Source organism: Protopterus annectens, chromosome 11.part0, assembly GCF_019279795.1.
Source record: "Protopterus annectens isolate FY-2018-M chromosome 11.part0, PAN1.0, whole genome shotgun sequence".
NCBI lineage: Eukaryota > Metazoa > Chordata > Ceratodontiformes > Protopteridae > Protopterus > Protopterus annectens.
This window is the reverse complement of record NC_056745.1, coordinates 1568904016-1568918865: the sequence shown is the minus strand read 5'-3', so window position 1 is coordinate 1568918865 and position 14850 is coordinate 1568904016. Positions and strand designations below refer to the sequence as shown.

The 14850-nt window shown below is 42.0% G+C and overlaps 1 protein-coding gene across 1 annotated transcript in view; it reads left to right on the top strand.

Moving 5' to 3' along the window:
• KLHDC10 (kelch domain containing 10) overlaps positions 1–14850 on the top strand; it is a 1235840-nt gene that overhangs the window by 132403 nt on the left and 1088587 nt on the right. Inside the window, exon 2 of the mRNA XM_044088850.1 lies at positions 5367–5588. Coding sequence (XP_043944785.1) covers positions 5367–5588 — 222 coding nt within the window. The remainder of the gene's footprint in view (positions 1–5366; positions 5589–14850) is intronic.

Below are 14850 nucleotides of genomic sequence, written 5' to 3'. Positions count from 1 at the left end.
GCCCATACTACTGGGGCGGTGCTTTTAGTGGTGTTCAATGAAGCTTCTCGCAATATTGGAAGTATTGAAACGAGTTGAAGTTGGCATCTTGTGCAGTTACTGATATCGAATCGTGTAATTGCAGGCACTCCATCCCATCATCCGGGTCCAGAAAAGTCGCTTTGAGTAGTTACATTGGAAACACAAAATGCCATTATGACGAAAGGACAGTTGCAAGGCAACTGAATTTGTAAATGTGATATTAACTGTATTGTTAAGCAAGCTTATCCAAGTTTCGGTAACATTTAGTGGAGACGCAGTCAGTGACAATCCCCCATGAACAGAGGGATAGCCGTACAGATCCAGCAATTAGAGACATTAAATGTGGAAGCATAGGTATATTTGAGTGCTTGATATGTGTTAAAAGATGGGTGCCAGGCTGCACGTTTGTGAACATGGCTGGTAGTTGCTGTGAAGAGGAATGGCCAGAGTAGAAAAATTAGTATGATAAGAATAGTGATAAGAATGGCCATCCAGTATCGTTGAGGAAAAGCACGTTGCACTGGTGGTGTAGGGGGTGGGACTGGAGGTATGGAACAGAGCAACTGTTTATCAGTCTTTATCAGTCTTCATCTGGCGTTGTAGCAGTCTTGCTTCTGGTGTGAGCTGCAACAGGTTCAGGAGCAGTGAATGTAAGAGGCTGCTGGGAATCTGATGGTTCAACTTTTTTAATATGTGACGCATGGATCCACACAGGAGAGCCTTGAAGTCTGATTGCTGAAGAGGTGGTAAGAAGTACCGGAAATGGTCGCTTCCAACGAGGTTGGAGTACAGTTTTTCGAGAAAATGACTTTACATAGACCCAGTCCCCAGGTAGCAATGAAGGTTCCATAAAAGGATCTGGGATTGCTGGGCTGCCGCAACTGGTCTGTGGTGCTACTATAAGACAGAAACAAGAGATTTACAGTAAAGCAAAACATTAGCATCAAAATTATCAATTGCAGAAAAGGGTGGTGTCATAGGAAGATGCATGGGGCGTCCCATAATAATTTCATGAGCGGAGAGACCCTTTGTTGGGTGAACCTGAGAACGGATGGAAAGTAATGATAAAGGAAGGGCATGTACCCATGTCATTCCTGTTTCTGTGGTAAGTTTTGCAAACCTAGTTTTTAGTGTTTGATTCATTCGATCAATAATGCCAGAGGCTTGAGGTCTGTAAGGGCAATGGAATTTAAGTGCAATAGCTAACCTAGAACATAGTGCATGAATTAATTGTGCAGTAAAGTGTGTTCCCCTGTTGGAGTATATAGTACAGGGGACCCCAAATCTGGGGATAAAATCATAGCATAGTTTCTTAGCAACTGAAATTGCATCATTTTTAGTACAGGGATATGCTTGTAACCAACCGGAGAAAACATCAACAACAGTCCGTACATATTTAAAACGATTACAAGGTGGTAATTCAATAAAATCCCATTGCAAAGAGCAGAAAGGCCCCTGAGGTTTTGGCACAGGTTGAGCTCTAGTCCCTTTTGCAATGTTATGCTGTAAACATACAGAACAAGTATTGACCAAATGGCATACAGAAGCTGAGAAGGGAGGGTGCAAACCAGTCCCGAAGACTCAATTTTAGTAGAGCCTGAATACCAATGTGGGAGGATAAATGGTAAGCTTTTATAATAGAAAGATGCATAGATTTGGGGCAGACAAGCCTGCCATCTGGATGTTGCCATATAGATTGTGCATTTTTAAAGCAGTGGAACTATTGCTAAGTTTCTCTTTCAGCTTCTGCCGCTTCACATTGTAAAGCTTTTAATACATCATGTGTAAATAAAGATTTCTGCATTGATTGTTGATAAATAGGCTGCATATTATTTCCCTGAAAAGCACCATGTAGCGCAGCCTGTTTGGCAGCCCAATCAGCTAAGGCATTGCCTTTCATTTCAAAAGAGTCATCTGATTGGTGATCTGCATATTTTACAACAGCAGTTTTCGAAGGCAAGAGTAAGGCCTTTAGTAAGTTATCGACATAATAGGCGTGTTTTTTATCACAGTTCCAGAGGACGTCCGATATCCACGCTCCCTCCATAATGTTCCAAAATCGTGCACAATGCCATAGGCATAGCAAGAGTCAGTATAAATTTTAACAGTTTTCCCTTCTGCCAGTTTGCATGCATGCATTAATGACACAAGTTCTGCCACTTGAGCTGATGTACCTGCTGGTAGCCTAACGGTAGAAATTACTTCATGCGGGGAGCATACTCCCATGCTGCTGTTAGTTGGCCAAGATCATCACATAAACAGGATCCATCCACGAAAAATACATAATCCGGGTTAAGAAGTGGGCTTATCAGCAAGATCAATTCTAGGAGGAAACACAGAGTTAACAATACATATACAGTCATGGGGCTCTCTCAGCATCAGTTGGAATCAGAGGCTGGGTTTAGTGGTGAGCAGTGAACATGTATTGCAGGATTACTGAGCATGTTTATTTCATACCTCGTAAGTCTCGCTTGTGAAAGGTATTGGGTTTTAGTCTTGAGAAGGAGAGCTTGTACTGCTTGAGGTACAGCTAGTGCAGTCTGATGACCTAAGGTCAAAGGGTTGCCATATCTACCAGTAAGGCTGCTGCCGCCACTGCCCTCAGGCAGGGGAGGTATCCTGCTGCAACTGGGTCTAATTGAGTACTATAATAAGCTACTGGTCTATAGCCTCCTGCTTAGGGTTGAGCCAGGAAGCCCAGTCCGAACTTATCCCGTTCTGAACAGAAAAGAAAAAATGGTTTAGTGTAATCAGGTAGGCCCAGAGCAGGTGGGTTCATTAGTGCAGTTTTAATAGCTTGAAAAGCTGCTTCATGATTGGCTGACCAGGGTAGAGGGTTGGTTATATCCTTTTTTAGTAATGATAAGAGTGGTCCTGAAAGCTCCAAGAAATTAGGGACCCATTGTCTACAATACCCTGCTAGTCCCAAAAACCCTCTTAATTGGCGCTCGGTGGTGGGCATAGGGGCCTGTTTAATAGTTTTGATACGTGAGGGAAGAACACGGCGAGAGCCGGCTGCAACGATGTGACCCAAATAACTGAACCTCGGGTTGGCAGAATTTTACACAACAATCTCCCGTATTCTCCATACGTCTGGGCTATGGGGTAGGGTTGCAAGATGGAAGCCTTTTCTTACACACAAAAACATCCAGGCCCGTTTAAAATTTGTAAAACAATACATCAATGTCTCCCAAAAGCATGTGGGATAATGTGATGTGGTCTGATGAGACCAAGGCTGACATTTTTGGCCGCAATTCCAAAAGATGCATTTGGCGCAAAAACAACACTTCGCATCACCACGTTGAACCATGGTGGTGGCAGTATCATGCTTTGAGGTTGCCTTTCTTCAGCTGGAACAAGGTGGAGGGAATTGTGAACAGTTCTAAATACCAGCCACTTTTGGGCCAAAACCTTCAGGCATCTGCTAGAAAGCTGAAGATGAAGAGGAATTTCACCTTTCAACATGTCCGTGACCCCAAGCATACATCCAAATCAACAAAAGAATGGCTTCACCAGAAGAAAATTTAAATTTTGGAATGGCCCAGCCAGAGCTCAGACCTACATCCAATAGAAAATTTGTGGGGTGACATGAAGGGGGCTGTGCACAAGAGATTGCCTCACATTCTGATAGATTTGGAGCACTTTTGTAAGGAAGAGTGGGCAAATATTGCCAAGTCAAGATGTGCCATGCTGATGGACACCTACCCAAGAAAACTGAATGCTGTAATTAAATCAAAAGGTGCTTCAACAAAGTATTAGTTTAAGGACTTATGCAACCAGCTTATTGTACATTTTTATTTTTTATATTTTTCCCCTTAACAGATTTGTTTTTCAGTTGGATTGTACAGGTTATAGGTCACATTAAAGGTGGGAAAAGTTTTGAAATTATTTATTGTGGTCTAATTTTTTTACATCACAAAAACCTGGCATTTTAACAGGGGCATGTAAACTTTTATATGCACTGTATGTTGCAGCTGCATAATGGAAGAAACGTGCGCGCGTGTGTGTGTTTGGGGGGGGGGGGCTGACTGCATCATTAATGGGAGGGTAGCTGACAGATTATATTTGAAAAAGGCACTATTAAAGTTGGACCAGAATTGAGGGGTCGGTGCGGTGTTCCAAATCAAGTAGTTGTCAGTACAGCAATAGGCCAAATGCCAATAAAATTATTTGAGAGAACTCCAATATTTGTAGCAGTTATTTAAAAACAGTAACATACAGGGCAGTTAATGCAGGCTGAAACATTTTCTAATCCATAGTGCAGATATCCCTTGTTCTTTCAGCTTGCTTATGGAGACTGCCATCACAATTGGAGCTTTTTATGTTGCTACTCATTGTTCTTGCCCTGATGCCTTCTGCACAGAGTCTGCATGCCTCATTGTATGTGTGTGTGTTTTGTAATCATTTTTGTCCCCATGGCTGCTGACCATCAAGTCTCCCATCAGATAGATATTACACTAGCCAATGAGGCTGTCATCCAGACAACTGTAAGGTTTTTTTTTTTTTTTTTTTTTTTTTTTTGCTGCATCATAACTTTTTCAGTTTGTTTTATTGAATTCCATCTTTTGTGGTGGTACAGGCATTTGTCAATGAAAAGGTTGCTTATGATCCCCCACTTACATCTGTGGAGATTAACATCTCTGGCTTGGGGTGGGGTGGGGGGGGCACATCCACATCTTCTCAACCCAGCTCCCTGCATCACTACTGCTTTCTGCTTACCAGCCAAGGCCTATCATCAGGGTAGCAGATAGAGCCAGATGGGAACTTCTGTCCTTCCCTGAGGATAAGTACTCTTCATCTTCTATACTTGTGCCATCAAGCACTCAAGCCGGTAGTCAAATACTGGTCAAGTCATCTGGATCACATGCAGAGCTTAATGTCTCTGTTCCATTGGTACAGGCTGTCTGTTTGGATTTTCTTCAGGTTTTCTGATTTTTTTTTTAGCAGACACAAGTGCCCTGTAGGTGTCCGTGCTGTGTATGAGTGGTCATCTTGCAGTGGACTGGTGGCCTGTTTTGAATTAGTGTTTCTACCTTGTACCTATTGTGACTCCACTGTGACCCTGAACTGAACTGAGAGTAATTTAGAATGACTATAAAGACGTTTTTATAAGTAGCTTTGAAGCACACAGTATATTTAAGAAGACCTAGAAAAGCATAATGGCCATAGTAAACCGTGAGATAATATGCTTTGTATATTGATCTAGTGTTTTCTTTCAGTGCAGTGAGTTGCATGATATAAAAGTAATATCAGTATGTTTTGTTGCTGTATTGTAGTACATTCATCTACCGGCTGCATTTTTTATCAGGTGAATTTGTGATGGCATTTTCCTCATTCTCCTCTAGGGCCCAGGACTCCACCTGCTCGCAGTGGGCACCGTTGTGTGGCTGACAGCTCTAACCTCTATGTGTTTGGAGGATATAACCCTGATTATGATGAATCTGGGGGACCTGAAAATGAAAACTATCCCCTCTTTAGGGAGCTATGGAGATACCATTTTGCAACAGGGAAGTGGTATCAAATGGACACTGAGGGTTATATGCCTAGAGAGCTAGCTTCTATGTCAGGTGAGTGTATTATATTCATTCTACAGCCTAGGTCAAGAGAAACCAGTAAATATCTGGGATTACTTAAAATGCTTTATACATAGTGACTAAGAATGTTGTGTTCTTGTCGGAAGTAGAGTATAGTATTGTAGATGCATTATGAACAGATTGTGGATAAAATCAGTAGTGATGGAGTTAATTTTTTTAGCATATTTTTTAACATCGTGTATTACATAGTGAAATGAGTGCACATTCAATTATAAAAAAAAAAGAATAACCATTACGAAGATTGTGAATTATACAAATATGATTTCTGTCTTATTAATCCATGTACATGACATAGATGGATCAAGTCCTGACTTTCTTCCTCCTGCAGATTATTCTGCAGAATTGTTCCTACATATTCCATTTAACTCTATATAGTTTGCTTCTTCTCTCTTCTAAAGATCCCACTTCCATTTGTTTTATCTCTTTAAAACATTCAATAACGTTGTTACAGTTGGTTTTGTTTTTGTTTTCCATTTTTTAGTAATTTTTTTTTTTGGGAGCTCACAGAATTAAAACATAGTAAGGCCATGCTGTATCTAGGCATTTCAGTGTCTCTATCCCAGCTCGAGATAATAATTTCCTTAGATAAAATAATTTGTTCCCCCAACATTTCTGAAAAAGTATTTAAGAGAATTTCTAAAATCTGTCAGTTTGTTACTTTCCCAAAAAACAAGTTGGCAAGTATTTCTGTCTTTCCCATCACACCTCCAGCAATTGCTACCTGTTGAAAAATTCTGTGAAGGCTACTTTGGGCATAAAGTACCTTGGTGAACACTTTCATGAATAAATCCTAAACCTTCTAGATTATGCTACATGCGTGGGAGCAATACAAATATCCCCCTATTGTTTCTCTTTATATTGAATTTCCATTCTCATTTCCCAATTTCTTCTAACAAATTCTATTTAATTCTTATTGATATATTTTTTTGATTTTAAATGCCTTGCTAATTATCCCTGTTTTACTTCAATTTCTGTTGTAGAGTCAACTGTAAATTTAACCATAGCTAGTCTTTCATTTAACACTCCCCTATCCCTGTCTGCGTCTATACTCTGTCAATCCTTGGTAGAGTAGGCAGTCTCCAACCTTCAGTCCAAACGTCTGCTGGGCCTCATCCCACTGTAGGTTTTCTCTCAAGTTATTTGCTCCCAGTACCTTGGTTCCATTACTAATTTTCTCCAGTAACTTCCAGCTCCCTCTTGTCTTTTTTTTGTCTCTCTGCTTGCATTCATCCCTATTAGTAATATCATCTTTCTCCATTCATGTGATGGCTTATTTCTCAAAATATTTCCTACTACTTAATATTCTGTATGGTTGTTACTTTTCTCCTTAAGTGCCTACATCCATGCCCCCCCCCCGCCAATTTCAACATCATTTCTTTCCACTTTGATTTGTAGTCTTTAGTATCATACTATTCTCCCTTACTCCCTCTCCGTAGCTATGTGAAACTTCTTCTGGAAACATATACACCTAAACTTAACATAGTCAATCTCTTTTACAAATCTTCTATTACTAAAACCTGTAATAGCCTACCTTTTAACTTATGAAATATCACTGAACCAACAAGCTTCAAAAAAAGAACTAAAACTACTCTTCCAAACAAATTGGATCTGCCCATGTCATGGTCCTACCTGAACAACCTGTTTTTGCCACATAACTACTGTTTTAGTCAAATTTATCTAACCACTGAAATTCCTGTCTGGTAATTGTGTAATCCATATACTCTACTTTTTATTGGCTTTTCTGAGACATGTACTTCCAAAAAGTTACTCATCCATTTCTATAAGGATTACGCTCTGTCAGACATGCGCTGTATTTAGTGTGTGTACACTGTTTCTTGTTATTTTTTTGTATTGCATTTATTTGCTGTTTAAGCTTACTGTTGCTACTATGTATTTATTAATTTGTTGGAGTTTTTCTTCTTGGGTCTTCACTGAAAATGGGCTGTAACTGCTCAGTTGGACTAACCTGGTTAACAAATGTGAAATAAATAACTGAGTAGCTGTAAAGTATCACTTAAAATCTGGTAATCCTAAATGCCTTGTTTTGTGGAGAGAAATACCTTATCTCACTTAATTTTTGCTCACTTTTCCCTCACATATTCAATTCTTTATTCATTATGGTGTACAGCTTCTCATCTGAATGATTAAAAAATGCCTAACTTGTATGTAATATTAAAGGGGCTACAAACATTTTCACTGCTTGTACCTTACTGTCCATATCCGTAATCAAGAGCTTCCAACTTCTGAATTTTTGTATTATTTCTTGATCTGATGTTCATTTTCATCCAGTGCAACTTTTGGGTTGTCCGATCCAAATGGACCTTAACCTCAGTGCCTTCTTCTAAAACTGTTAATCCAAGGCTCTGACTCCTCCTCCCTTCCCCATAATTCCATCATCTCCAGTGAAGTACCACATATCTCATTTGCTGCCTGAACCTTGAGACACGTATTCTGAGGTCTGTGTCTTCATAAGTGAAAGTCTTTTCTGTAATTTTTGCTAGATTTTTTTTTTTCCTTCCTAACATGTTAATAACTTTAGTTAAAAAAGAAACACAGGTGTGCTGGTTTAGAGATGTATAGTTAGAGATACTTGGAGAAATATTTAGAAAATATGTTTTCAATATTCCTTAAGGTTTTCTCGTTCTGCTTTCTTGCTGCTGCTGTGATTTCTACTCTGATGTCAGAAAAAAACGCAAGGATTTTCGAACTACATGGCCACACAATTCCACCTCAAGACCTGCACTTTTTGTATCTGTTTAGGTTCTGCCCATCTTGAGGCAAATTGTGACATTTGGGCTTCTTTTGGGACCAGGACAATTCAAAGACAGAAGGAAAAACTCAACATACAAAGTTTGCTTGCCCCTCAGACAGGATCTTTATCCTCATAACCTCTGTCTGGTACTTCTAAACCAGCTTCCTGTTCTGCTAGCCTGGAGAGTAGAATGGAATAAGAAAGTAAGAGAGAGGGAGAACTGTAAAGATAAATTTAGAGAGAGAGAGAGATTAAGAAAAAAGACCTGAGAAGTTTAGGAAAAGGTCTCCAGATCGGTCCTAGTCTTCAGGTCTGTCACCCAAGACTGTGAGGAAATCGGATCTGATCTCCTTCGCCTTGGCCTATATTCTCCTTAGTCCTGGACTCCATTCATCCATGTTGGTGAGAGGCGGTACTCTAGACCTTCAGTGGCATCATCTAGTTCAGCCTGGTTCACCAGAAACCTTTCCGAGATGGATGTTGATTGAATGATGAGAAGATTCCTGAGGTCAGAGTTCCATCTCAGAGTTTTGCTGGCACTATCCCCATGGGTCGTTCCAGGAATGGGTCCAACTGCCCCACCCCCTTTCTTTTTCTCTGGTACCAGCCTGACCTATGGATCTAGTCCCCATGCCCCCCCCGGTGTGCTTCTATCAGACAAGAATGCTCAAGGAACTTAAGCTTTGACAGTGTCCTTTACTCTCTCTCGACTCCATTTCTTTCTGATTGAGACAAGTCTCAGAGCCAAAGCTTTGGTACCAGGGTCTCAGCAGTGGAGTCTTCTATGAAGTTTTCAGAGCTGTCTGTACTTCTCAGGGCCTCCACTCTTGATAATAGTCTGTGATCATCATCTGAGGTGACCCCAATTGGGCCTGGGATAGCACCTTCCTCCTCACATAGGAGGGATTTTCCATCGGGTCCAGTTGCAGCATTGGCCTTTGAGGCTTTTGAACAGCTCTTGGCTGGACCAAGGAGTCGGGTGCTCCCTTCAAATTCGTATCCATCCCAACTCCCAGTGGATCCTTTGACTTACTCCTTTCATTCAGATCATTGAGAACAGTCAGTATGTACCTTTAGGCCTAGAGGATACTGTCCATTCCAGTTCCTATTCTGATTCTGACCTGTTTCCTGAGATTTCCCTGAGACAAGGTCCTAGAAAACAGACTTGCAAATGCAAGCTCTTAGACCCTTTTGCAGGGTCTGTCACAGAAGACACATCTGGATGTGAAGTTGAAGGATCCCCTAGACCCCCTCTGAAAAACATCATCTTTGGTGACATTCTGGAATTGATCTAGCAGTGAGGGGATTGGTCCATTGAAATTCCTTCAGTAGACGAATCTATGTTCCTCGAGGCTTTTGATACTGGCAAATATGCATCCTGAGTGGTACCACCTGCAGATGCTGTATAGACCTTGTGACACCGTGGGCATGGAAGGACCCTGATGTAGTGTAACCTATCCCTAAGAAGCCAGAAAATATTTTAGTAGCTCCAAAGGACAGGAAACACTGGAGTAAAGAACCACCAGTAGCTGCCATGGTAGTTGCAGAAGCCACAAAAAAGGAACTGTCTGAGTAGAGTTCCTCAGTTCATCCCCCTAACAAGGAGTCAAGGGCACTGGACAAATTGGAGTTACAAGCATATGCTTCAGCTACCTTTGCAGTTGGTGTCGAATTACTTTGCACTTATGACACTGTTTCAGCGGGACCTGACTTAAGGAGCTTACCAAGTCTGTCATGGGTAACATACCAGCACATGTCCAAAATACAGTAGACTCCCACATGTCTACCATGCAGTCTACTTCTAACATGGCCATGCACCTGCTCTCTGATGTAGCAGCTGGTATAGCCAGAGCAGCAGGCACCAGCATTATCATCCAATGGCATGCCTGGATGTGTCTCTGCAGTTTCACTGAAAGCTTTAAGATGTCCTTCATTAATGCCTCATTCGATGGCTCCACTCCTTCCAAACAAAAAGTTATAGACATGTACTAGGAGTGAACAAGATGGTAAAACCCTGTCTGCTATTGGAATCTGCTTCTCCACCCCTCAGTGAACCTTTTGTAAGAAGTGTAGGGGCAGTAAGAAGATGTGGTTCAGAAAATCACATGGTTATTGCCAGGACACTTCCAGTGAACAGTCCTCCTGTGGCATAGGGGAAGACAAATCAAATGAACTTTACCCTAGGGGTAGAGGTGGACTGCATAACCAGGGTTTGCAGTCCTTTCACTGAGAAACCCTACCAGTGCTCCTGAAGGGTTATCCGACATCACAGTTTGGAGGCAGTCGGGGGGGGGGGGGCTGCTTATCTTTACACCCGCATGCCTGGCAAGATATTGCATTGAATTCCTGGTTGTTATGCATATTCACCAGAGGCTATACAGTTCTCCTGAGGATAAGAAACAGAGGAAACTAGACACTAATGACATTCCCCAGTGAGTTGGAATGTGCAACAACAGAGGTTATAAAGTTTGAGAGTCATCCATTAGATCCCCTGAGACCAATTAAGATCTGGTAGAGTCTATTCCAGTTTTTTTTTTTTTTTTTTTTCAAAAAAGACTGGAGACATTAAGCCAATTTTGGACTTCTGCCATCTCAGTCAGCTCATAAGAGAGACAAAGTTTGATGGTCACAGTGCAGTCCATATTGCTTCTATTGAGGAAGGAGGATTGGATGTACTGTATAGATTTCTCGGATGCCTATCATCACTTAAAGATATAGAAACAGTCCAGGAGATTTCTCCATTTCTGTCTGGGAGCCAATCATTTTCAATTCAGAGCACTGCCTTTGTGTCACCACAGCCCTCCAGGTGTTCCCAGAAGTTATGGTAGTGGTAACTGCTCTTCAACTGTGATCCATGTGTTCCCATACTTACACGATTGGCTCCTTACTGCTACTTCCAGGGATCTACTAATACGACATCAGACCCTGCTTTGTACAGCTACTGGGGATCACAGGCAGTTGGAAAGCCAGTTGTTTTTTCCACAACAAATAGAGCTCATCAGGTGTCACATCAGTAAAGTCCTTCAGATTGCTAAACATCCAGACACCAGAGTACTGCCCCTACCCCTGATGACCCTCTCAGGTTGATTCTTCGTCTGTTAGGTTTGATGGACTCTACCATTGCACTAGTTTCCCTGGTAAGATATTACATGAGAGTATTACAGAAGATGCTTTCAGTTCAATGTTCACAAAGCCTTCACCCCTTTATGCCAAGATTTGTCTCACAACTTTGCAGGGATCATTTCAAATGGATAACCTGTCTGTCAGTAACTGAAGGAAAAACCTTTTGTCCACCAACCCCCCAGGCCACAGTAGCCGTGTACGCTTCCCTTCTGGGGTAGGGGGCATTTCAATGGGAAGACTGCTCAAGGTGTGTGGTTGCCCCTAGAGGCCAACATTTACATCAGTAACTTGGAGATGAGAATGGTCCTCATAGCCTTGTAGGCTTTTCAGGGCTTCCAACTCGGCTGTAATCTCCATCCAGATGGACAATATAGCAATGATCTGGTACATCAGCAAACAAGGGGGAACACAATCATGTTCATTTTGCTGGGAAGCCATGAGAGTGTGGCAATGGGTGCTTTCTTCCCATCATTTCTTGATAACTACACACTTCCCAGGGATGTCAGTTGTGCTAACTAACAAGTTGAGTAGGTTGATTATAGTACTTAATGAGTGGCTGTCAACCAGACAATGGTTGCAAAGAATTTCAGCTGCTGGGACCAACTTTGCTGCAGCCTCTTTGCCTCATAGCTGAAAAGTAAGTGTAAGAGTTACTTTGCCATAATCTCTCCACAGGGACAGTCACTGAGAGATGCTGTAGTTCACACTTGGCCCTCAGGTCTTCTCTGTGCTTTCCCCCAGTACCACGTTTGACAAAATTCATTCAGAAAGCCAAAAGTACAAGACTAGAGTGGTCCTCATTGTCCCATTTTGAATCTGGTAGGTTTGGTTCCCCTTCTTTTGGCTTAATTTAATACACCTTCTCTGGGTGTTGGACTACAATCCAGATCTCTTCAGTAACCCATCCAAATTGCCACTTCCAGATCTAAAAGCCCTGAAGTTGACTGCATGGTTCCTCCAATTCTAACAATAGTTAGTGATCCCAGGCTGTTTTTCGGTGGTCCTCCTTATTTCTGCCTCTTGAAAACAATCTACCAAAAAGATATATCAAAGCAAATGGAAAAAAAAATCTGTTTGAGCTTCCTCTGAAGGATTAGATTTATTTTCTTCTCCTCTTCCATCAATTTTAGAATTTGTCAGAACTTTCAGAAAGGGTCCAGCTGCTTCACTGTCAAGGTGCAGATGTCCACCACATCAAATTTTCACATAGGGCATAATGACATTTCTGTAGCCTCTGTCAAAATTTCCAAAGCTTTCCTCAAGGGTATTTTCTTACTCTGACCCCAAGTCAGGGATCCAGTTCTCCCTTGGGACATCACTGTTATGCTTCAAGCCTTGGCCTCCAGAAAAACATTCGAACCAGCACCGTCAGTAGACTTCCAAGTATCTCTCATGGAAAACCATTTGTCGTGTTGCAATTAGATCTGCTAGACAGATCTCTGAATTACAAACCCTAACTTGCACACCACTATATTTTGTTTTTCATAAAGACAGAGTGGCTTTGAGAAGTAATCCTTCCTTCCTTTCTGCCAAATATGACATCCAAAGTAAATCTGAATCTGTCATTTGATTTGGCAGTCTTTCTTCCCAAGTTCTCAAAGTAGATTATATCCTACCCATGCAGGATGTTGACAGACAACTCAGATTTATTTACATCGAACCAAGACTATCAGAAAGGTGGATCAGCTATTCATATCCTTCTCTAAAGCATGGGTTCATAGGTAGGTACTAGACTATTGACCCTAGGATCTATACAAGCCTAGCCAAAAAGGTACCCTGGCTTTTGCCACCCAAGAAAATTTTTTCCTGTGTCCCGGTCAAGCAGAACCACAGAAGGGATCCACGGGGTGCATTTCCTATTACCCATCCAATCAAGATTTTTCTTGAAGAGTGCTAATGAGGAGCTGTGTTTGACATAGGTAGTCTGATCCAGAGTATGGGAAGTCTCTGGGACAGGAATCTATCCCTCCAGCATGTTCTGTTTATTGTGGTGACAAGGTTTAGGTCCTTAGAGTGTGTAGCTAGGAGGGATTGGGATTTCTTTAAATGGAGCATGTCTAACAGCTCTGGGTTTGACATAGCTTTGTATGTTAGGCAGAGATTGCCTCTGAGTAGGTGATATGCGACGGAGTAAAGCTGGAGTTTTTTGATACGGTCTGTGTAAGGCATCTGTTTGAGGCCAGTAATACTCTTTGTGAGGTATTTTTGTGGTCTTTCCAGTTGTTGTAGATGTCTTGTGAGGTACATACCAAAAGGGGCGTTGTACTCTATAATGGGTCTAATGAGTGATGAGTAGAGGGGAACAATGACCTCTTTTTTTTCTGGATGAGAAACCTTTTGTGATGAGGTGTGCCACGTAGAAGGATTTCCTGACCCCTGTGGCGATGCAATTATCAAAGGAGAGACTATTGTCCACCTGTGTCCCAAGGTCTCTTGTCACATTTTCGGTGTTAAGTAGACTACCGCCTATGTGGTAGTACATGGGTACAGAGTTTTTACTAAAGGGGATGACATTGCACTTTTTGGCATTGAGCTTGAGACCATGGCTTTGACACCAGGCATCTGTCTCAGTGAGGCCCTTTTGTAGGATGTCCACATCGTTGGGAGTTTCGATTATGGCGCCTAGTTTGCAGTCATCTGCAAATTTAGTTAGCCAAAGACCTTCTGTGTTAGCCTGTACTTCAGAGAAGTAGATACCAAACAGGAGAGGACCCAGGACTGTACCCTGTGGTACTCCACTTGTCACTGGTCTGAAGTCTTGATTTGGAGTCTGCTTTCACAGTGTGGGTTCTGTCAGTAATCCAGTTGGCAACCCATCTTGTGACATAGGGATTTATACCTAGTTTAGTGAGTTTATCTATAATTCCAGAGTGGGGGATGGTGTTGAATGCCTTGGCGAGATCTAGATAGGCTGTGTGAACTATCTTACCCTCATCTGTCGTTTTGGTGACTACTTCAAAGAAGTCTATCAGGTTTAGGAGACATGATCTGCCTTTTACAAATCTGAACTGTGTGGGGTCCAGAGTTTGGAGATCTCCAATGTCTTTGTTTGAGTTCCATGATGATGCGTTTCGTGGCCTTGCAGACCAGGCTCGTCAGGCTAATGGGCGGTAGTTCCCGTGGTCTGTTGTGGCCCCCCTTTGTGGAGTGGGATAACCATCACAGTGCGCCATTCAATGGGCACAAAGCCTGAGGTGAGGCTGCGATTGAACATGGTACTTAGGTGGGGTGCCAGTTCATTCTGTAGTTCGTGTAGAAGGCAACCTGGGATGTTGTCAGGTCCCATGGATGCTGTGTTCATGGCTTTGGAGAGTGAGGTTTTTACCTGTGCAGCCGTGATTACAGGAACTTTCCATTCTT